The following is a 20915-nucleotide window of genomic DNA, read 5'->3' as shown; positions in this document are numbered from 1 at the left end:
ATGATCCAAAAATCATGTAATTTAAAAGTTGTAATGTTCCCACAATTGTCGAACAAGCAGAGGTATGTATAGCTTCTCACTTATGGCACTTTTGGCTTTCCGTAGAAGCAGGACGTGATTCTCTGTATTTGTCAATGATACTTCGAGTTTGAAGCATTTTTCAATGCTAAAAATGCATTTCAAACACAAACACAAACACAAATGGATAATCTTACAAAATCAAGTTCACATTTTACAAGAGGAAATCGATTTAACATCCATTCACTCTTGGACATAACGGAACTTAAGCTCATCAGATAAGCCAGCAGATAATTACCACATTGCCACAGTATAATGTATTAATGAAACCTGAATAATGCTTAACAGTAAATAAATCCGAAATTCAAGGAAAGACAAAAAAGTATTCTTCAAGAAATTAAAAGTCTCAAAAGTATAAAAACCTAGTGAGAATTATGTTTCCTTAGGAGGGGCCTTCTTAGCAGCCTCTGCAGCTGCTTTCTCTGCTTCAATCTCAGCAACAATGGCATCGATTTCAGATTCCTCAAGTTGATGCAGCCCATGCTCCTTTGTCATCACAGCAATCTCTATGTTCTTTCCCCCACTCTCAACAACCTAAGCATGAAAGAAAATCAATTAAGTAGCCTTAGAAAAGATAATGCCCTTCAATGTATGTGAATACATGATACATACACCAGTATGTTCAACATATATTGATATAGAAGAAAATATACCATAGATCACAAAATCCTACAAGTAATGCATGGCTGACTCTCATTTATGAAGACCATTCATTTTTTATTTCCTTCATTCTTTGGTGAACAAGTCGGTCTGTTTTGCTTCCTTTTTTATTGACTCCCATTGTTGCAAGTTTTAGGTCATAATCAAACATTCAGGGATTCAAAGTTGTTTGTGAATTTGAATAAATCTTGATTTTCTATAGTTTCTAGGTGAAGTTAGATAAATTTACTATCCTAGCTGATGGTGCACAACTTAGTTATTAGCACTGTTTTTCTTGTTGTCTTTGATGGGGTAAGAAAATTTGCACTGACTACTCGTTAAAACTCTTACCCCGGAGACAAACATAGCCCTGATTTAGTGAGAAGACATAATTTGAGTAATGCTATTGATCCCAGAATTATACATTCTCAGTCCATGCTCCAGTTCAATGCATGTGTACTGTACCCATCAATCCTCATGAGAGCATAAAACTTTCATGATACCAACCTTCGTATCAAAGTCACCGGCTTTTGGACAACCAATGAAATCATAGGTTGGAGGCTTTACATAACCACTATCAAATAGATGGTTTGGATCAGAAAATCAGCAATAGACAATGGTTAGGTTCCTCCAATGGATTGCTTGTCATGCTTGAATTAGTTGATATAAGCTAGAATTGATGTTGTTCAAGTGAATTTTTTGTTTTCTGTTGTCGATTTGCAATCCCCAATGTAAATGTAAATATATATATAATTCCCACAAGTATTCAATTTCATCTTCCAAATCATTCAAACTTGTCCTCTTTGATATTCAAAGTTTTCAATTCTTAATTATAAGTTATCCTTCCACGATTAAATCATTTTACAGTTTCCCTTTAGATTCACAATACAAATGCCAGGATTTCAACTAGTGTCTTCAAAGGTATTTGTGGCGTGTCTCACAGTCAGGCCCACTATAAAGGTCCCAAGGCTGCAAGTAAGAAACGCAAAAACAGCTAAAGGCGTACACCTGAAACAAAGATCTGTCCAAAAGTAAACCAGTCTAACTCTTAAATATGAGACTCGATAACCTAAGGTAAACCTAGTTTCCAATAAAGGCTCATGCAGAATGGAGTTGCAGTTGAGGAACAATGTAACAGACTCTTTTGATGTTTTGCAAGACCAAGCAACCCATCCTTCTCCTTCAAATCTTCTCAACATCCCAGACTGCCCAGATTTCATTGATTCCAATGAGAGGACTAGGATTCCACTTCATCTCTCTCTCCAAATGACAGAAGTTATGAAATCTGTGATTTATAATGTCAATATATTAATGAGACGGATTTTGGAGGGAAGGAATGGATTAGAGAGGGAGTGGTGAACTTCGACAAGAATGTGTATACAGAGGAGTTTACTGTTCGGCCTCTTCCAGATAACTTGGGTTTTGAATTGATCTTGAGAGGCCATTGAGATTGACAAGGTGTTCCGATCTGTGACATCTACAAGTCGAGAGAGGGCCCTTTGGTTTTCCTAACGTATTTAGTTACTAACTATGGTTAGTTTACCTTGGGTTACTTATCTAACCATGATTACCTTATTTTATTCCAAGTTTAATAAGATGAAGACACGTGGCTTTCCAGATAACAATAGACCAGATGACTTCTCTATGGACAATTTCAGAAGTTTTTGGGACACAATATATGGGGCCCAGGATATCAATGTTCACATTGTGAACTTCACAAACACGATTCACAAAGACCCTGTTGTTCCTTTCGCACCATAGGCTCCACCAAATTGCAAAAGGTAGCAAAAACCACAATTTCCTCTTAAAGTCTTGGAAACTTTCTCCCCGGTGGGCCCAACAATCGAGCACATTCCAAAGAGATTTAGGCATGCACCCCACCGAGCCAAATAAGTAAAGGAAATGAGACCAAATCTTGCGAGCATACCCACAATGAAGGATGATGAGATTCACAAATTTGCAAAGACTACAAAAGTTGGCCAAAATGATCCCCCTTTTCATAAGATTATCCAATGTTAACAATTTCCCTTGAACCCCCACCCAAACAAACAAAGCAATCTTAGACGGAATTTTAGCTCCCCAAACCTCTCTACACGGAAATGTACCCAACGGGTTTAGTATTTTGGAGTAGAAAGATTTAATCAAGAACACACCTCTCTTATCTAAACTCCAAACTCTCTCATCCTCACATTCTAGGTTAACCGCCACCGCTCCAAGCAAACCCAAGAGACCCTGAGCATCCTCAATCTCCCAATCGTTGAGCAATCTTCTAAAGCCCAAGTCCCAAGACAGCCCAATCGAGGAGCAGTCCAAAAAATCTCCCACCCCTCTTTTTTCAAAGAGATAACGAACAATCCAAGGAACTGCGCGTGGAGACTCACAGAATCGCACCAAAGAGGAGCCTAGGCATAGATTTTATCAACATTGATGATGATGATATGCAAAATAAAATTGTTGAATTGATTTCATCCATAAATAATTTTTTTGTAGTATTTAGTATCATGTAGAGAAAATTATTGAAAATAATATTTAGAAGAATTTTCATAATAAATATAAAATACTCCTTTACTGCAAAAAAATTTAAGTATTCAAAAATAAAATAGTTCTTTTTTGCTGAAATATTAAACAGTACTACTTAATAATACAGCTAATGTAGGGGACTAAAATTGGAATTTGATAATGAGGATATCAAACTTGGATTGGAAAATGTTTGTGGTTACTCTAATTTTTCTAATTCTTAATATTAATTATTTATAAAATGTTATATTATTTGTTAAACTTTTTGGCATATTAGGTTTACACCCAACACCTCAAGGTGCTAGCCTGCCTCATGCCTCACGATCAATGTCTGAAAACATTGACTTCATCAATCAAAAGAGAGAGCATCTAACATCACCAACTTGAAACAACAAGTACAGATAGTCAACATGCATTACATTAGCAACAGCTTTTTAATTAGGACAAAAGAACTAAATGAGAGCAGGAGAAAGCTGACCTAAAATATATAACCTAGATGAATTATTCAATAATAACTATCTATAGGAAAAGATAAAATTTAAATTGAAAGAGCAACATACCTCAAGCAATGCACGAATTGCCAGCTTTACAGTTTCCTGCCCAGAAGTTTCCTTATAATTTTTCTCCAAAAATTCTCGCATAGAGTTCGAGTTTCTCCCAGTTGCATTAGCTTTCCAAGCAGAAAATGTCCCTGATGGATCTGTTTGATAAAGTGATGGAACACCAGTGTATGGGTCAAAACCCACAATCAAAGTTGAAAGGCCAAATGGTCTGACACCACCACTCTGTGTATACTTTTGCTGGAGGCCAGCAATGTAGCGTGTGATATATTCAACAGTTACAGGATCCTCGACTGTAAGCCTATGGCTCTGACATTCAATCCGTGCTCTGTTTATCAGCACTCGTGCATCAGCTTTTAGACCAGCACAGGCCAGTGCAATGTGATCATCCAGGTTAACAATCTTTCTAACTGATCTGAAGAAGATAAGCAGAAAATAATTTTAATTTTTTTTTTTTTTTGATAAGTCAGAAAATAATTTTAATTAATAGATAAGGCAAATTTGGATAATGATTACAAGCACAAAATAAAAAATCTCCAAGAAAGAAAATGTGATAGCTAGGGCCAGGACCAGGTTCCATCAAAGTCCTGCCCAGGAGATGCTAACTACACCCAATCTAGACAAGAGTTCATTGCGATGGATAAGAAGAAATAGCTTGTGCTCAGCCAAGGTCAGATCTGTTCAAAGCCAAACCCAGCCTATTGTATCCCCCCCCAAAAAAAAAAAAAATAATACAGAACCAAATGAATAGAAAATAAAAATAATGGAAACTTCATCATATAAAGATGTTCTTAAACAATTTGCTGATGCAGGCAGTGTGCATCATTCTACTACCAGATGAGGGGCAATTTGGACCCTCCCTCCAATGCACACACTCCAAAGATGGGGCTCTCCTTTTCGAAATTAGTGAACGGTTGACTGCCTAGTAAAGATCTATTAATTGATCTAAGTATGATATTAGATTTTTCATGCCAGCTTTGTTGGGATGTTCCTAGAAGTCTAATTCTTTATTTCCTACCACTATTCTATGCAAAAATTAAAAAGTTAAAAAATTAAAAAAAAAAAAAAAATTAAAAAAAGAACTTTTCTCTGCGACTCTAGGCTCAAAATGAAACTTATCTTTTTTTCCTTTTTCTGATTATCGTGGGTATCCCCACTCTTCGGGTGAGACTAATCCCATGGACACACGCACCGCCCCCTTGGAAAGTCCTACGTGCAACTGGTTGAGTTGAGGGTCAACAGGACCCTCCAAGGAAATCATTGCTTTGTCCAAGGAATTCATTGCTTTGTGGGGTTTTGAACGCTTGACCTACCCTTCCTGGGGAGCTTTATCAAGGCTCGGCTTTCCACTAGGCTAACCCCTTGGTGTTTCGAAATGAAGAACTTTCTTTCATTATGGAATGAACTTGTACCTTCTCCGTGAATTGGTATTGACAGCAAGGGGAAGCCTAAGACGAAAGAACGGGAATGGAAGAAAACCCTGCTCTAATAGGGGCGTGCCAGCCCCTACAGAGTGACGGCCGACTGAGAAAGAGCAGATTGACTATAACTATGAGACGCACACAACTTATGTTGTCCGTGTTAATCGAATGGGAGACTGTTATTGAAATTTCATGGCTGTGGGGCAGGCAGGCACAACCATGGAAATATCTACAACCAGTGAATTCTCCAAAACTTATGTCAAAATGATAAATCTTTTCATAAAATTTCACAATCACAATAACCAGAAACTTTGAAATTTCTCACAGATTTCACTTCAAACTAACATTAAAAAACGTGTGCTCTAATTCAAGAATCAAGATCTAGGTTTCCGTTTCGATCTACATTCTCCAGAGTCCAGATACGGTATAGCAAAAAAGATTCAAAACCCTAACCCAATTCCTTTCACTTCAAACATGAACAACGTCAATTTCAAGGTTCTATCGAGATCTAAAGAACAAATCTATTACATGAGAGTGAGAGAGAGAGAGAGAGAGACCTGGAATCTTGAAGCTTGGCGGTGGACTTCTTCTCGACACCAAGAACTATCGTATCGGTGCCTCGGACACCCACAGCTGCGTTTCCCTTTCGTACGGCCTCGAGTGCGTATTCGACTTGGAAAAGATGGCCATCCGGAGAGAAGACAGTGATCGCACGATCGTAGCGAGCCATTTTCTTGTGTTTCTGTTTCCTTCTTCTTCTGTCTTTTAGGTTTCTTCTTCTGTGATCTTATATGTTGCCTCTGCTAATGTAGCTCTGCAGGTGAGAGACTACTTGAGAGCGAGTGAATGGAGCTTGGGCGACAAGGCAACTCTCTCCTTTAGCCTTTACTTCCCCGTTCCCAAAAAAAATATATTTATGTTTTGGTCAAATACTTTATACATCCCTGATGTTTTCAAACTGATGACATAACTCCCTTGACTTCAGTCTTCTTTGAAAGACCAATCGGAAATGATTTAACTGTCCTCATCTTCTCTGTGGTGTTTTGATGTCTACATTCTTGTTAGGTAAGACCAACTCACAGTCACAACTTAGTGCTTGAGAGTTCACTTTCTATTATGTTCTCAACTCTTAATGCTATAAACAGGCCCTAATGCACTTACTAACTGTGGGAAAACAAAAACATACCCACAACCCCTAATTCAAGTCTCCAAATCTTAATCGAAGTTAGGAGCCCAAAATTTATCAACCGAATAGAACAAAAATGGATTCAAGGTGAACAAAACCACAACAATGAGTGCCCTTTAACTTAATTGATAAATAAAAGAGAAGACGGGAGAAGTTCTACCACTTCAATACATACATAGTCAATTACATAAACTTATTCAAGGGGTATGAGAGGGGATAATTTGAGCGCGAATGATCTCGGCTTATACAGGCATAATAGTGTTCTTCCTAGGAAACTTGGAACCAACTAGGTTCAAAGATATATATATATATATAAACATTCTACCTAGGAAACCAATGTGCATATGGAAGCTTGACTATAAGTGAGTTCAAAGGCAACTCCCACTAAAAGATAAGTTTTACTTCCCCATTAGCAAGATGCATCAGTTCACTCTCTATAATAAACAACTTTGGACAGAGTAGAATGGAGGACTGTGATTCATTTAGCAGAGCTAAATCTTTGGGTAAGGCTTTGTTATTGTAAATACAGATCACAGTTAATGCCTTGAGTACTTTGGTTAATATTAATATATACATGTTTCTACTTATGGAAAAATATACACTTTTCCTGTCCTTTTAGAATCTCTAAATAACAACAAAGCATTTCTCATGGGTGTTGTCATTGGTCATTGTTGTTTTGTCTCTCTTTGACATGCTTGATTCTAATTATCTATTTTTGTTTTCTTCTCCAGTAGGCCCTTTGTCTGAGTCATCCAACTCAACACTGTCATCTTACATCTGTGGGCACTTGTTATTTCATGATTGCTCAACATTTTATTCTATGAACGTAAATCTTATTTAATATCCGCTTGTTTTAAGAACATTACAGCTGCTCAAGCTGAGCCAAATATGTTTGGGTAAGGACATTGTATTTATGACTGGATTAAATTTCTAAAATATGAAAGAGGGGCATTATTTTCAAGCCAATGCCTCGCCCATGAGAGGCATGGGCAAGATTCAGGCCTTGATCTTATTTCATAGGATGAGCTTGTGTTGAATTCCGCACCCTCCAAGCTCAATTCATTGAACAAGATCTGAATTTGGCTTAGTTTAGATGTTTCTTGAATTTCATAAAATTAAGAAATATACTTATTGCACCAAAAAAGTTTCCACTTTCTAAGAAAACACCCTCAAATTTTGTGTGTGATCAATAATATGAAGCGTAGCAGCATACAAAGAGACAACTAATTGCCTGCAAGAAGTAAGAAAACATGAGCTTTTTGTTTCACCATCTTTCATCATTTTTCATTGTAAACAACCCAAATCAATGAAAGAATGATAAATCACTCAATGGGTGGCTAGGATTTCTTGGGAAAATATAAGAGAAGCAATGAAGAGAACTTGGACACCATTTTTAGACTGTTTGAGAACTTGGCAGAAAACAAAGATGTAATAATAATAATAAAAACCAAGACACCAGACTAAAGGTCTAGACCAAAACACAAGCCATAAATCTTGTTAAATAGTAAGAATTTGCCGCATAACTATGTTCAAAGATTAGAATTTGAAATTAATTGGTCTAATGTCTCTGACAGTCTGACATCTGATTTCCCATTTTCCCCACCTCTTATGCATGTATGCAAATAAGATTTTCACATCTATGCGTGAATGTATTCATGTATTTTGATCATCAACAAAGTAAAGGTGAAAAGAAGAAGAAGAAATACAAGCCTACTTAGGCATGTTTGCACCGTATGTAATATGTATTAATGAACATGCAGTCATGCATGTAGATGGGTAGTTTTGCATGTAGAAATACTTTGAATGTCATTCATGCAAGTTTGCTTCTATACATGTCCTAACATGCACACATGGGATTTGCATGGCGTGTTATGTGTAGAGGTATGACATTCACACTTCATGAACAAATTGTATTGTTTGGGCTTGGGCTCACAGTTCGCAACCACAAAGTTGAGGATTGATACCCAGCTTATGTGAAAAATGATATAAAAGTACAAGATCTGTAACATGCTTGAAATCGTTATATTGAACATCTATATAGCACATGCAATACTTCATCTTTCATGTGGAAAATTGCAAGTTCTGCTTTTCTTGGAACGTTTTTAAAATTGACATCCGAATACTACCTCAGACAACAGGCTTCTTTACTGGTGTCAGTACATGACCTCTTACAGTTTCACTTCTTTGTGAATACATATCAGGCCGTCCTCTTTGTTAGGGAAATAATGGTGGACAACATCAGCTTGCAATCTATTGGCTTTGTTAGATAAGCATCCATCCCCACCTCCAAGCATTTGGCTTCGTCCGATGACATTGCATGAGCCGTCAGAGCAACAATTGGTATGTGTGAGCCGGTCCCCTCCTCAAATTTCCTGATTGCTTTTGTTGCTTCGTAACCATCCATCTTTGGCATCTGTAGTAATCAAAGAAACGTTGCAAGGTTAGGAACTGAACTTTCATAATTAAGGTAAGATACAAACTTGCTTACCTGGCAATCCATGAGGATCAGATCAAATGGCGGGAATTCCCGAAGTTCTGTTTGAGATATGGTTTCTCCATCTTTCAAGGGAAATTCCCACCTTGTACACTCCTCTGCACTAAACATGCATTTCAGAGCCTCTACAGCTTGAAGTCCGTCTCCTACAGCTCTGACCATGGCCCCCATTTTTTCCAGCATTATTGTTGCGACCCTTTGTAGTACTGGTGTGTCTTCTGCAATAAGTATACACAAGCCTTCAAGAGATTTCCTTCTGTGGACAATTTTACTTGAATTTGCATGATCTTGCTCTTTAGGACTATTTACGATCCTTTGATCAAATTCCGTTAATAGGGATACTTTTCTTCCATGTGATGCATTAGAAAACTGTTCCTGATTATTATTATACGAAGTGGGCTTAGTTGAACAAACTTGACTGAGTTCAACTAAACTGTTCTCAAACCCATTGCAATGTAAAGAATGAGGTGGCAGAGGTTTTTCTCCGACATGAAATGCACAATTTCCTCCATTGGACACATCAGAATCCTCTGAGCTGGTGGCATCATAATGAAATTGATCGATTTCAAGACATTCATGCAAATCACCTTGCATCATAGAAGCTCTTGTACAGTTAAAACTTTTTCCTTGAAGTTCAAGATTTCTTTCTTTTATGACGGCTTCCAAAATCTGAATCATTTTTGCTTTGTATAGCGGTTTATTTACCATCAATAAATGCCCCCTCTTCCGAAGCTCCATCTTAATAGCATTGCAGGTATCATGATTCAACGTCCATGCGAACTTTGCCTTCCCATGATATTTGTCTAGGAACTTAAGCTGCTCTTTCCATATATTTGTGCTTAGGTCAAGTAGTCCTACATCAACTACTATGACAACTTTTGGAGTCAGGTTTTGGGTGTCTACTTCTTCAGGTCTTGAAGTTTCACTAGTTGAATACTGTTTCTTGGCGATTGTATTGCTTCCATGAAAGACCTCCTGAAGTATCTGGGTTAGTTCATTCCACTCGGATGCTTCCCAGGTGAAAACTCCATTTTTCCTTAACCATAGGGACATGATAGATCTACCCATAATTCCATTAAGAGCAAGCATCACCTGCATTCACATTTTAAGTATATTAATGTTAATATACAAAATTTGGCATGTTGACTCTGAAGCCAAACAAATTGATGCAATTTTGAAGTCTAATGTCTTTTTCTCCCACCAAAAAATAAAAACAAAACATAGGCCGAGGGTTTACTATGTCGAGTTGTTAATCAGGTCAACTGAATTAATATTGATTTTTCTTCTGTTTTAGTTGGTAGGGAGATTCCATATATAACCTCTCAACTGGACTGGTTGAGTTTCCGTTAGACTACTCCAGAAAAGATTTTCTATTTGAATGTTTGCATTGGAATTGAGAGTTTTTCATCCCAAAAATTGATGCATATCATTCTTTGCAGTGAACATAATAAGGAGATCGGAAGGTTATTGCCAAAAATATTAAGAAAGAAAAATGAAATCAGAGTTAAGTCTTGTTGCTCACCATTAAGCTATGTTTGGTGAATTCTAGTTGATTATTCGGTCTGGTTTCATCGACAGGTGTATGGAGAACCAAGTATAATTGCATTAGAGTTCCTGGACCATCCTTCTTCACAACTTTGATTTCTCCACCCATCTTGTTAGCCTGAAGACAACCACATCATATGAGGAAAATAAAGCATATCTAGAATGGTTTGAATATTATACTTAGAAGAGTGTGCACAAGGCAGAATCAGGCAATATTAGAAATCCATCTGACACTTATAATAGATCTATAAATTTCTAATATCTAGGTGGAACTGTTGGCCACCAAGTTATGATTTCTGACACCATTGACTATTTTCCATATGTACAAAACAGGTGCGGTAATGTGGTTTTGTCTATTACTTTCATCCTCATTGGAGCATTCCCCTTGTTTTAATATACATTGTTTTGAAATTTAAAGTTGACAGCCATGAAGGATTGAAATACTGCAAATGTTTTGACTCACCAAGGTGCGCACTATGCATAAGCCAAGACCAGTCCCACCATGTCTGGAAAAAAAAACAATAGGTTCAGAACAATGTCATGGAACCTTCATAATTTACATGTTCCACATGCATGTACATTGTTGGATAGACTTCACAGAAATTTGATATTATCAGAAGTTCAAAATGGGAATTAATGGTAGACAGGGTGTACCTGCTCATTTGATCTAGACAAATCTAAAGATGGGTTATATGTTGCTTCACATTTGGCACAAAAATTAAGGTCAATGACATAATATATTTTTTCTCCTTGGGCCATTTACTTTTACTTCACTAACCATGAAAATCAGATGATTCAATTAGATGGATAAGCTTATTGGATTCAAGTAATTTTAGTGTGACACACGCCAAGAGTTAGCTGACCGAGAGGATGGTCTAGATTTACAAACATCTGCACCATGTGACTAGGCCATTATAATATAAGACTTGTGGATTTATTGTTTCTTTTGATTTAAGTACACCAAGAAGGGCAGTAAGACCATGTAAACTGCTTACGTTCGAGTTGTCGAGGGGTCAGCTTGTTCGAAACTTTCAAATACAGACTCCCATTTGCTTGGATCAATTCCTATAGAAGAAGAAAATGAGTACCAATTTATCTAGAACAAGAAGCTTTTGGCAAATTAGTAGTGTAGTTCAAAAAGCAATAAGGTCCATACCACAGCCAGTGTCGTCAACTTCAAACCATAGAACAATTCTATTATTTTTCTTGGAGATGCTTTTTGCATGGTTTCCGTATTGCTTTGACTTTGTTTTGAGACTCGATCGTAATTCCTTCTGATCAAGTGGAAACCTCTCAGTGTAAGTAGCAGTATTGGAGCTCTCACACCATCCCCGCAAAATAATATGGCCCGCTGTAAGAAATTAAAAAAAATGTAAAATTTTCAAGCTCACTCTTGACTTAGTCTAATAAATGGATTCATATTTTATTGCTGGAATTCTGTATTATTTTCTTGTTTAGATATTCCAATTGATCTTTTTTTCTAATAGCTACTTGCTGTTCGAAAATTTTAACTAAGCAGTCTGCACATAATACTTATTCTTCTCTCCTTAAAGAACAGAAAAATTCATCACAAAAGTTTCTCATGCATAGGAAACCATAAGACCTTTCAGTACAGAACTGAATGGTTGGTGGAATATGACCAATTCATCACTTGGTAGGTGATTCAAGATCCAAAGGCTGCTCCCACCCAAGGCGTAAAGATTCAGCTGATTTGATGTAACTTGGGCAGCTCAACCTGATCTCTGTGAGAATGGATTTGATTTAGTCTTATTACTCTGATATTCCAACAGATTATTGGAATCATCAATGTGATCCAAATGTACGTTTATTGAGAGGAAAATCGTTGCACATGGACAGTATGTGTGACTAGGCTTCATCACCACCACCACCACCACCATCATCAAAGCCTTATCCCAAAGATATGGGGTTGATTAAATGACATGTTTCTTTATTCCACTCTTAGTTTATAGCCTATTGGAGTAATCCTATATTTTATCATATGTATTCATTTCTAATTTTATCTTTCCTAGTCTTTCTACTCATCCATCTCAACATCCTCATCTTTACAATCAATTTATTGTTGGAATTTTAAAGGGTGAATTGGAAAACCCTTTATTTTCTGGGCAATAACCCTTGGGTATACACCCATTCCACTTTTGCTTTTGCTTTTTTACTTTTTGCTTTTTGCTTTTTAGAGTGGTAGTTTTGTTGTTTTTCTCTTGTGTTGACTTAGTCCCACATCGATTAGAAGAAGAGTTAGAATGCAATTCTTATAGTCATGTGTTTCTATTAGCCTTGAAGCTAGTAGAGGTAGTGGGTGTGCATACACGCACACGTAGGGGCCCAAGAGGGAAACCCAAGGTTCTAGTGGGTTTCAATTGGAATTTGGATCCAACCTCTGAAATCCCTTAGTTTGTGTGCGTTGGCATCACACATCCTGCGCATTTAACACACACAAGCATGCACCGGGCTTGGGTCTAGGTCTTAATTGACCTAGATTTTTACACAATTTTTGTTTTAAAATTTCTAACTGAAATTTTAAATTGTAGAGAGACACGAATAAAGGGTTCTGTGACTGTTTGGACAGCCACCTTTCTTCTATGTAAATCTTTTGGTTAGTCGGTTTTACACACTGAACTCCCACTTCGAATTCTTTTCTATATTCTCTGTTTAATCGACATATTACATTATAATATTACTGCACTGAGAGAGCACTCAATTAATCAAGTTCATTGTAACGTTCCAAATCGGAGTACCCCCTCGGAGCATGGGTTGTTGTATCTTGGAGAGTGGACACCTATAGAACTGCAGTACCGTAGTAGGGGCGAAATTTGCTTTAGGATAGTGCTTCATCCATGCCTCAATCATTAATTATAGATAAATATTGTTTTATTACATTCAAGTAAGAAATCAGAATTTATCTCAATCTTCTTCGCTCACTTTCCTCAAAAACCAGTACATTGTTTCTAACATTTATTAGTGTGTGTGAATAGGCTTGATCGAGTAATACTGGTAGACCAACTTGGTTTTGGTGTGAATAGGCTTGACCGAGTAATACTAGTGGACCAACCAGGTTGGGATATTGTTTTAGTTCTAAACTTAATAACTAAACGTTAGGTAAGTGAGTACTTCCAGTTGGCATCCATTTGTCTAGTTGGGAAGGAGCACCTGGTTTATCACCCAACAAATTTATTGTTCAACGAATGACTAAACAACCTATGCTTTTAGTATTTAGACGATCTACTACGAGGTGTGAATTTCTAGTGTACCAGACTGTCAGTTGAGATTGACCACTAATATTCTCTCAGGTCTTTTTCTTTTCTCTCAAAGTGCATAATGGTTCTTAAATTAGATCCACTTAACAATTCAAGATACAGAATAAAGACACAGTTAATGATAGTGATACCAAAGTTCCACTTACACGATGTAAACTTGATGGAATTGCTAATGAGATTTGCAAATATTTGTACCACTCGGGCAGAGTCTCCCAGAACTAGTCTTGGCATATCATCTACAAAAGAAAGATGGAATTAATATTAAAAAGACATCGTATTAAGGATGTTAGAAAAAACCCTCAGATCTGAAGTATAAATCAATAAGAACATAAATAATCTCACAAGACACAAGATATACGTGATTCGGTCAAAGCATCGACCTACTTCCACGGCGAAAACGACGATTTCACTATGATAACCAAAGAAGAACTGGGTTACAATTTCTCTGCTTCTCGTATATCTCTCCAACCTCTTTAGGGTTTCATCTCTTACCCTTTATATACTTAGGGTTACAAAGAGGGTAAACAAGTCGGATCCAAGTCCAAACCAAATGGGTTCAATAAACAGATCATACAGGTCGTTAGCAAATCATCAAAAGATCCAGGTTGAATTCACGACAACTCTTCATATATCAAGAATGGAAGACATAACCCAACAAAGGATAATAATTAACGACTTCAGTTTTTAGACTTAATTATTTTGCGTTAGTTTTCTTAGATGGGTTTAACTCTGCCTGTGTAGTGTTTCCTTCACACTACATTGCCGGTCCCAAGACTGGATAAAGGAGGGTTGCATCAGGTTGGCAGAAAGTGTAAAAACTACCACTTCGTAACCTGAATCCTAATCAGAATGGAGGAACATGATTCATTTAGCTGGTCCCAAATCTTTGGGATAAGGCTTCGATGATGATGAGTTTTATGAGATTGGTTTGATAAGTTTCAAATGATTGGGTGCAACCATACCAGAGAGATCTAGAATAGTCTCCACATTGTGGTTAATGCATTGCACAGAAAACATATCCACCAGTCCTTCGAGTTCTCGTCCCAAGTCAAATTCAGCTTCTTCCAGTACTAGTTTTCCAGATTCAACCTACAAAAATTTATGAATAACATTAATAAATTGATTTTCTTTGGAAGGCTATTCTTGGGGGGCATATCCCAGACTGACTGGAATTGTCAACCTTACAATCTAATATAACAAATAAGTTGGTTTCTACCGTATTTATAGTTTTTTTTTTACATGTCTCCATTCACCAAAAGTAAAATTGACCGAAGGTTCTCACCTTACTAAGGTCTAAAATATTATTTAGCAGCCGAAGTAGAGCAGTTGAGCATTTACGAATTTGGGTAACTGTTGCATATTGCTCATTTGTTAGACAATCATCGCATATTAAAATGTCCAGCAACCCAATCACTGCAGCCATAGGTGTTCGCAACTCGTGACTGTAATATAAAGGAAAAAAAATTATGCCATGGAGTATAATTATGGTAAATCTATTGAATTTAATTCCTAGGAGATAAGTGGATGACCATGTTAGAGAGAAGTTAATAGTAATAGGATGAACTATTTCAGTTATTCTTGAAGTACACTTAACTTTTCTGAAATTCAGATAGAAAAGAACATGCCTTCATAATAAGGGAACAAAGCAATATGTAGTCTCCCTCAAATTACAATTGGTTTATAGGAAACTAGAGCTAACCCATCATTGTTTTCAGTTACCATATTATGATATTTGTTCTCGCCAATCCACTTTTATTCCCTAGTCACTCCCTCACCCTTTTAGAATCCTTACTTGCACCAAAGCACTCCTTTTTGGCGCTATGAGTGGTAATTCCTCAATAGATTAGTCATGTTGACTCACAATTTTTGTGAGTGTGCTATTTTCTTTTTTCTCCAAATTAGTTAGGAAAAAGCAAAGGTGGTGAAACGGTTAAAAATATGTATTGATGACTTATTGAATCCACAGTCCTATGTTTGCATTGAAAATTTCTCTACGCACATAAATTGTTTTGTAATTTTTTTTAATGATCGCAATGTCAAAGATCTTGAGCTCAGTGTGCAAATATATCATTTACCAATAAAGCAAAATTGTCTATATTGACTTATTCACCTCATGTTTGCTAAGAACTGGCTTTTGTAGTTGCTAGATGCCTCTGCCCGTCTTCTTGCATCAAGATGGCTTATTAGTTCTGCCCTCAGTTTCATTTCCTTTGAAACACCACTAGTCAATATCAAAATGCAGACACAGCCAATAGCTAGGATACAAACAGATGCTGATATAAGTATGACCAATGTCGTAAAGGCTCTCTGGTCTACCTTCCCCATTACATATCTCCTTGGAATGATGATTACCCCCGCCTGCACAAAGTCTAATTCATCACACAACTTCACAAATGCCAATAGATTATAAATCATGGTTGGTCAATAAGTTTGGGTTATGGATGAAACATAAACATAATCCTGAAAAAGTAAAAAAAAAAATGTCAAAAGAATGTAAGTTTTATATAAAGCTATGGCCAAAAGTAGTCAAACTTTTGAAGTTACCCGGAACAAATGGAATTTCTATAATTTTGAAATTTAGTCTAATTTTAGAGAATAAGGTATATAGCCCAAGTCACACTGTTTGCCTACCAAAAGACTAAAAAAACTAAAGAAACAAGATGAAAATTGACAAATTATAATAGACTAAGGATAAACTGACTTGCAAAAATTGATGCTCTTGACATGGTGGTGCACAAAACCATAGATCTTTTTACTTGTGTCTCCCATAGACAAAGGTCTATGGTTTTGTACACTGCCACGTCAAGAGCGTCAGTTTATCGCGACTCATTATAATACTTTCTCTTGAGCCAATGTTCCCCCACACTTGGAAGTTGGAACCTCAGATTGCAATGCTCAAATTATTATTATTATTATTATTATTTTTAAAAGGAATATATATGTAGTTGAATGTTACCAGAGGAAGTCTCTTAAGATTTAGAAAGAAGGAATCAACGTAATATTGTTGGTGTCCAAGCCTGACATTCTCAGCATGAACCTCATAATTCATACAAAACTTTTCGCCGTAGGTCCTCTCCAACCACTTGGCTCCCAATCTTATCATGCGATCTTCCGATTCAACAGCCATCATAAGCTTAGGCCCACTACTCAAATTCCTCAAAAGCGGAGCATTTGTAGAAGTCGCAAGAACATATCCCTCCTGAGAAGTCAAGTACATGTACCCACTATGGAATTCCACCAATTCCTTCATCAGTTGACCCACACTGTATAATGCCGTCGTAACACCCACAACTGCCACTATACTTCCATTAGGGGAGTCCCAGACCGGTAATGCCGCTGATAACAATGGAGAATCTGTAAATTTGCTTACAGTGACGTGCCAAGAAGCAACACCATCTGGTACTTCTGATAGACCAGCTATATTTATTAGATCATCTGGTGGTACTGGTTTTGGTTTCCCTGTCGTCTGACCAGTCGCAGGATCGAGTGGTTCACGATACCAAATCGCAGAAAGGTTACTATTTGAGGATTGATCACTCCAACCTTGACGTGATGATAAGGCTTCAATTTTGTTTGTCCCTGTAACTGAGGAGTTCACAAGGTAAGAGTAGATATAGTATGTGTTGTTACTCCTGTGATCTCTGTGGAATGCTTGGACGAAGCCATTCTTGTAACTTATAGTTATTGCATTGAGAGCCCTTCGGCTTGCAAACAGTGGCCATGTTACGTCTCTCATCACTTCATAAAGCTGCCAAGAATTAAAGTTACATAATGCTAATAAAGAAACACTAACACTAGATAAAAAAATATAAAGAGAAAGGAATCAGGGATCCACCTCAAATTGCTTTTCTTGGATCATCGGCTTATCATATTGTCTAATTACATATTCAGAAAGCTTAACCTGAGCCACGGTTATTTCTGCAGTGGAATTCAAGATGTTCCACATCCGTAATATGGGGCGCTGTAGAAGCTCGAAACGGAGGCCATATGCTAAGCTGTTTATTGATTTTGTTGTGTAGACCCTTGTAAAATGCCATGTCAGCATGGTTAGCATCCCAATTAAAATGGCTAGCATGACCTGCATTAAGAAATGGAAACAAAGAAGAAGGAAACATTGGATATTCACATAAAGAGATGAAAATTTTCAAAAGTGAAACCTATTTGTAATGGTGTTATAAACATCATCATCATAACCTTATGACCAAAGAAAAGTCCGAAGGGGAAGCAAGAATTCTTTTTCAAATAGCCCATTGTGCCATTGCTTATTTTAAGAGTACAAGAAAGAGTCCTTTAAGTACAAACCATATAGTCCTTGAACAAACAATATGACAACCGCCAACTACCCACCGAAAGTTATTGGTATCCAGTTCTACAAAAGAGAATAAAACACAACCATGCAATTGCATGGTGGAAGAAAGTATTTCTGAAGTCTTAAACTTTATCATTTCCATTGTGAGATTTTACAATAGACTACTATTTTGAGGTCTTATAAGTTAGGCTCTGGATTGGCCTGGAGACATAATGAGCCAAGCATGGTGGTCATATGAGTCGGCTTCAAGTCTAATGCCGGAGTTGAAGCATGTGTCCAATATCTTCAATTCAGCATAAGGTTCAACGTTCCTACCTGGTTCGAATGTTAACCATGAATAGGCGGCCATGATCCAATCTATTTCACACCCTGGAACTTCTGCCAAATTTCATGGTGAATCCATCCAACAAGAATCTCATGGAAATTCAATAACAGTTCATGTTGGTACAATACATAAAAGAAAAGGTTCTTATGTGTCTTTGTTGGTGATGGAGATGAAGATTGAATCTAAACACTTCTTTTGGGTCTTCCTCTCGCTTTTTTAGGACTTTCAACTTGAATATTTCTTCGGGCACGTATGCAATTTGCTTTTTTTTTTTTGTCTTTTGGTGTGTATGTGTGGTGGGGGAGTAGGTTTTACTAGTTACTATAGTTATAGTGCTGAAATTTCATGTGTCGAGTGAAATTTGTAGTTGGTGAGACTGAGATATATGGGAGAAGGAGAAAGTTGAAGAAGATATTAAGTGAAACAGAGATGGAAGGATACATGTATGAGATTTGAAACAGAACACAGTCCTTCCCCTCTATTTTTTCTGGTTCTGATTAAAAGAAAGAAAATTTTCTACCCAGCTAAGATTTCTTTTTTTTTTTTTTCCGGTTGAACATTCTGATTTACCAACAAGCAGCTGAAAAACAATTTTAACATAAATTAATGGAAAAGAAAAATTCATGATGGGGTATATTCAAATTGCGGTAAGTTATTTTTTTCGAGAAAGAAATTATACAGATGATGTTATCTTGTAGCTTTGATTCCAGTTGTTGGAATAGAGTACTCTACCGCACTGAAATAATAAAAAATATAAGCAACCATAAAAGAACACTATCCACCAAAGCCGATCCATAATTTCCAATAAAATTTGAGAGAATTACAAAGAGAAACTAATTATCCAGTAATCTAAACCCCTTCACTCAACTCTGGCAAACAACTTTGAACATCAATCCCAAATGAGTTCTTGATCTCTTCTGGGACAAAAATAAAAGGCCAAATCTTAACTTGACCAAGACTCAAGTCTTCTTAATTTGGGTGCCTTCCCCATGCCTCAAGCCTCTATATATTTTCATTACTAATTCCCCAACCTCCCCCTCCCCCAAAAAAAAAAAAAAAAAACACTACTCAATGTTCAAATATCACTTATATCCTATAAATTTGAGCTCGAATTGAGGCCAAACTGAGTCTGGATTTAGGTTGTCACCATGTCGGAAGAAACTCCATAACATAGACTCATCTGATTGTCTTGTACTATTTAACAGAATTCACATATTTGGGATGAACGAAACAACAATAAACTCAAAAGCATAAGAACCAATCCAAACAATTTTTCACTCACCATGATTGCCAGGCGAGCGACGAACACGCTATAATAAGACGAAAGACAACGGGTACTTGCATATTGAAATTCCTCTTCTTCAACATCTCTGCGAAGAATTCTTCGAGAACGTGCAGCCCGATTCTCCCTCCTTGAAGTGAGAAAACTGTAAAATCTTTTTAAGTACCTTCTCATCTGCGACCCCATTGGGGTCCGTGGGGATTCAAAGCTCACCGAACGAGTTCTCTCAGTCATAGAGACTCCTTAGTCCTCATAGTTTTTCAGACGAAAGAAAGAAAATGAAACAAACATTTGAGAAAAGAGGGAGAGTGGGATGATGAAAGAATTGATGGGGAGATTGTCGTCTGTGTTACTGCTGTGTCATTGCCCACCTTTTTAAATGCACATTCGCTCGTAGATTTCAAAAGTGGAGATGGTTCTTACTCATCCATATCTCCCTCCTTTTTGAAGATTGGTTGTGCCAATTGGGACCGTTGGAGTGGCACCTAAGAATTTAAAAATAGGAAGATAGAGGAGATGAATTTACCTAAATGACCATGACTTGGGATCCATTTGTATGGTTTTTATTGGCATTTTCGTTAGCTATCGGAAAGGAGATAGACAGATATCCCCACTAAGTTGTGTTTTTCAATGGTAATGTCATCCATCCTTTGGTGAGACAATTATCTGGATTCCCCATGTATCTATATATTCATTGGTGGACTAGATACCCCATTATAATCAATAAACCATATTGACTTGGACCAGATCAAAAATCGATTCGAACTTGAACCAAACCCGAGTTCCTAATACTCCCAAAGTAGGGAATTAAGTTGTCTGGTGGCCTTTGATACCACAAACCGAGTTCAAAACCTGTCTTATTGGTAAGTTGGTAAAGCCTGTGAATGTGATACTATATGCCTAGGGGCACTACCTGGAGACAAAAGAAGTTCTAGCAAACAACCATCATATTCGCTTTCTCGTACTAAGATATTAGGGAGATAACGCGAAATGTAAACATTCCTAAAATGAAAGCAATTTAGCAAATGTGAAAAGAGGTTGTGCTTTAGGATCAATTAATCTTTTTGTAGCACCACGAAACGCATGACAAGTTTTAATTTGTCCCAACCAAGGTATTCAATGAAATTTTAAAGATTAAAAAGATTGTAGGAATGGTATCATAGATCTAATAATAATAATAATAATAAAAGGTCTATGAATGATGGTAATTATCAAAAAAAAATAATAATAATAATAATAAAGAGATTCTATTGCCATTATCGGATAATAAAAAAGGAGTCATTA

General features: G+C 36.9%; 2 protein-coding genes across 3 annotated transcripts; both read right to left on the bottom strand.

Annotated features, from left to right (window-relative positions):
* Positions 1–309: 309 nt before the first annotated feature.
* Positions 310–6104, bottom strand: LOC147407529 (proteasome subunit alpha type-7). Its single transcript, XM_086436158.1, has 3 exons — positions 5773–6104; positions 3795–4209; positions 310–612 (listed from the first exon to the last, which is right to left on the bottom strand). The coding sequence occupies exons 1-3, from the start codon at positions 5943–5945 to the stop codon at positions 451–453; spliced, it is 750 nt and encodes a 249-aa protein (XP_086292284.1). The 5' UTR covers positions 5946–6104; the 3' UTR covers positions 310–450.
* Positions 6105–8397: 2293 nt separating this feature from the next.
* HK1 (histidine kinase 1) lies at positions 8398–20226 on the bottom strand. 2 transcript variants are annotated; one of them, XM_086436157.1, is made up of 14 exons: positions 19632–20226; positions 17551–17793; positions 16672–17463; positions 16032–16073; positions 15826–15923; positions 14998–15157; positions 14678–14804; positions 13862–13951; positions 11597–11791; positions 11436–11505; positions 10904–10946; positions 10418–10558; positions 8890–9987; positions 8398–8814 (listed from the first exon to the last, which is right to left on the bottom strand). In XM_086436157.1, exons 1-14 carry the CDS (start codon positions 19863–19865, stop codon positions 8599–8601), a joined length of 3549 nt encoding a protein of 1182 aa, XP_086292283.1. In that variant the 5' UTR covers positions 19866–20226; the 3' UTR covers positions 8398–8598. The 2 variants fall into 2 exon arrangements, with proteins under 2 accessions (XP_086292283.1, XP_086292282.1); XM_086436156.1 differs by having other exon boundaries at positions 15826–16073; positions 19632–20225.
* Between the last annotated feature and the right edge of the window lie 689 nt (positions 20227–20915).

The sequence above is a fragment of the Akebia trifoliata genome, chromosome 3 (assembly GCF_017979445.1).
Source record: "Akebia trifoliata isolate Shusen 1 chromosome 3, ASM1797944v1, whole genome shotgun sequence".
In the NCBI taxonomy this organism is placed as follows: domain Eukaryota; kingdom Viridiplantae; phylum Streptophyta; class Magnoliopsida; order Ranunculales; family Lardizabalaceae; genus Akebia; species Akebia trifoliata.
The sequence above is the reverse complement of the archived record's forward strand: the minus strand, read 5'-3'. Positions and strand labels throughout refer to the sequence as shown.

Coding starts and splice junctions, on each gene's coding strand:
- LOC147407529 (XM_086436158.1), bottom strand. CDS start 5,945: ATGGCTCGCTACGATCGTGCGATCACTGTCTTCTCTCCGGATGGCCAT. Junction 4,210..5,772: donor GCCAAGCTTCAAGATTCCAG/GTCTCTCTCTCT, acceptor TATCTTCTTCAG/ATCAGTTAGAAAGATTGTTA. Junction 613..3,794: donor CAATTCGTGCATTGCTTGAG/GTATGTTGCTCT, acceptor TTTCATGCTTAG/GTTGTTGAGAGTGGGGGAAA.
- HK1 (XM_086436156.1), bottom strand. CDS start 19,865: ATGACTGAGAGAACTCGTTCGGTGAGCTTTGAATCCCCACGGACCCCA. Junction 17,464..17,550: donor TCCAAGAAAAGCAATTTGAG/GTGGATCCCTGA, acceptor AATTCTTGGCAG/CTTTATGAAGTGATGAGAGA. Junction 13,952..14,677: donor GACTATTCTAGATCTCTCTG/GTATGGTTGCAC, acceptor TTTCTTTTGTAG/ATGATATGCCAAGACTAGTT.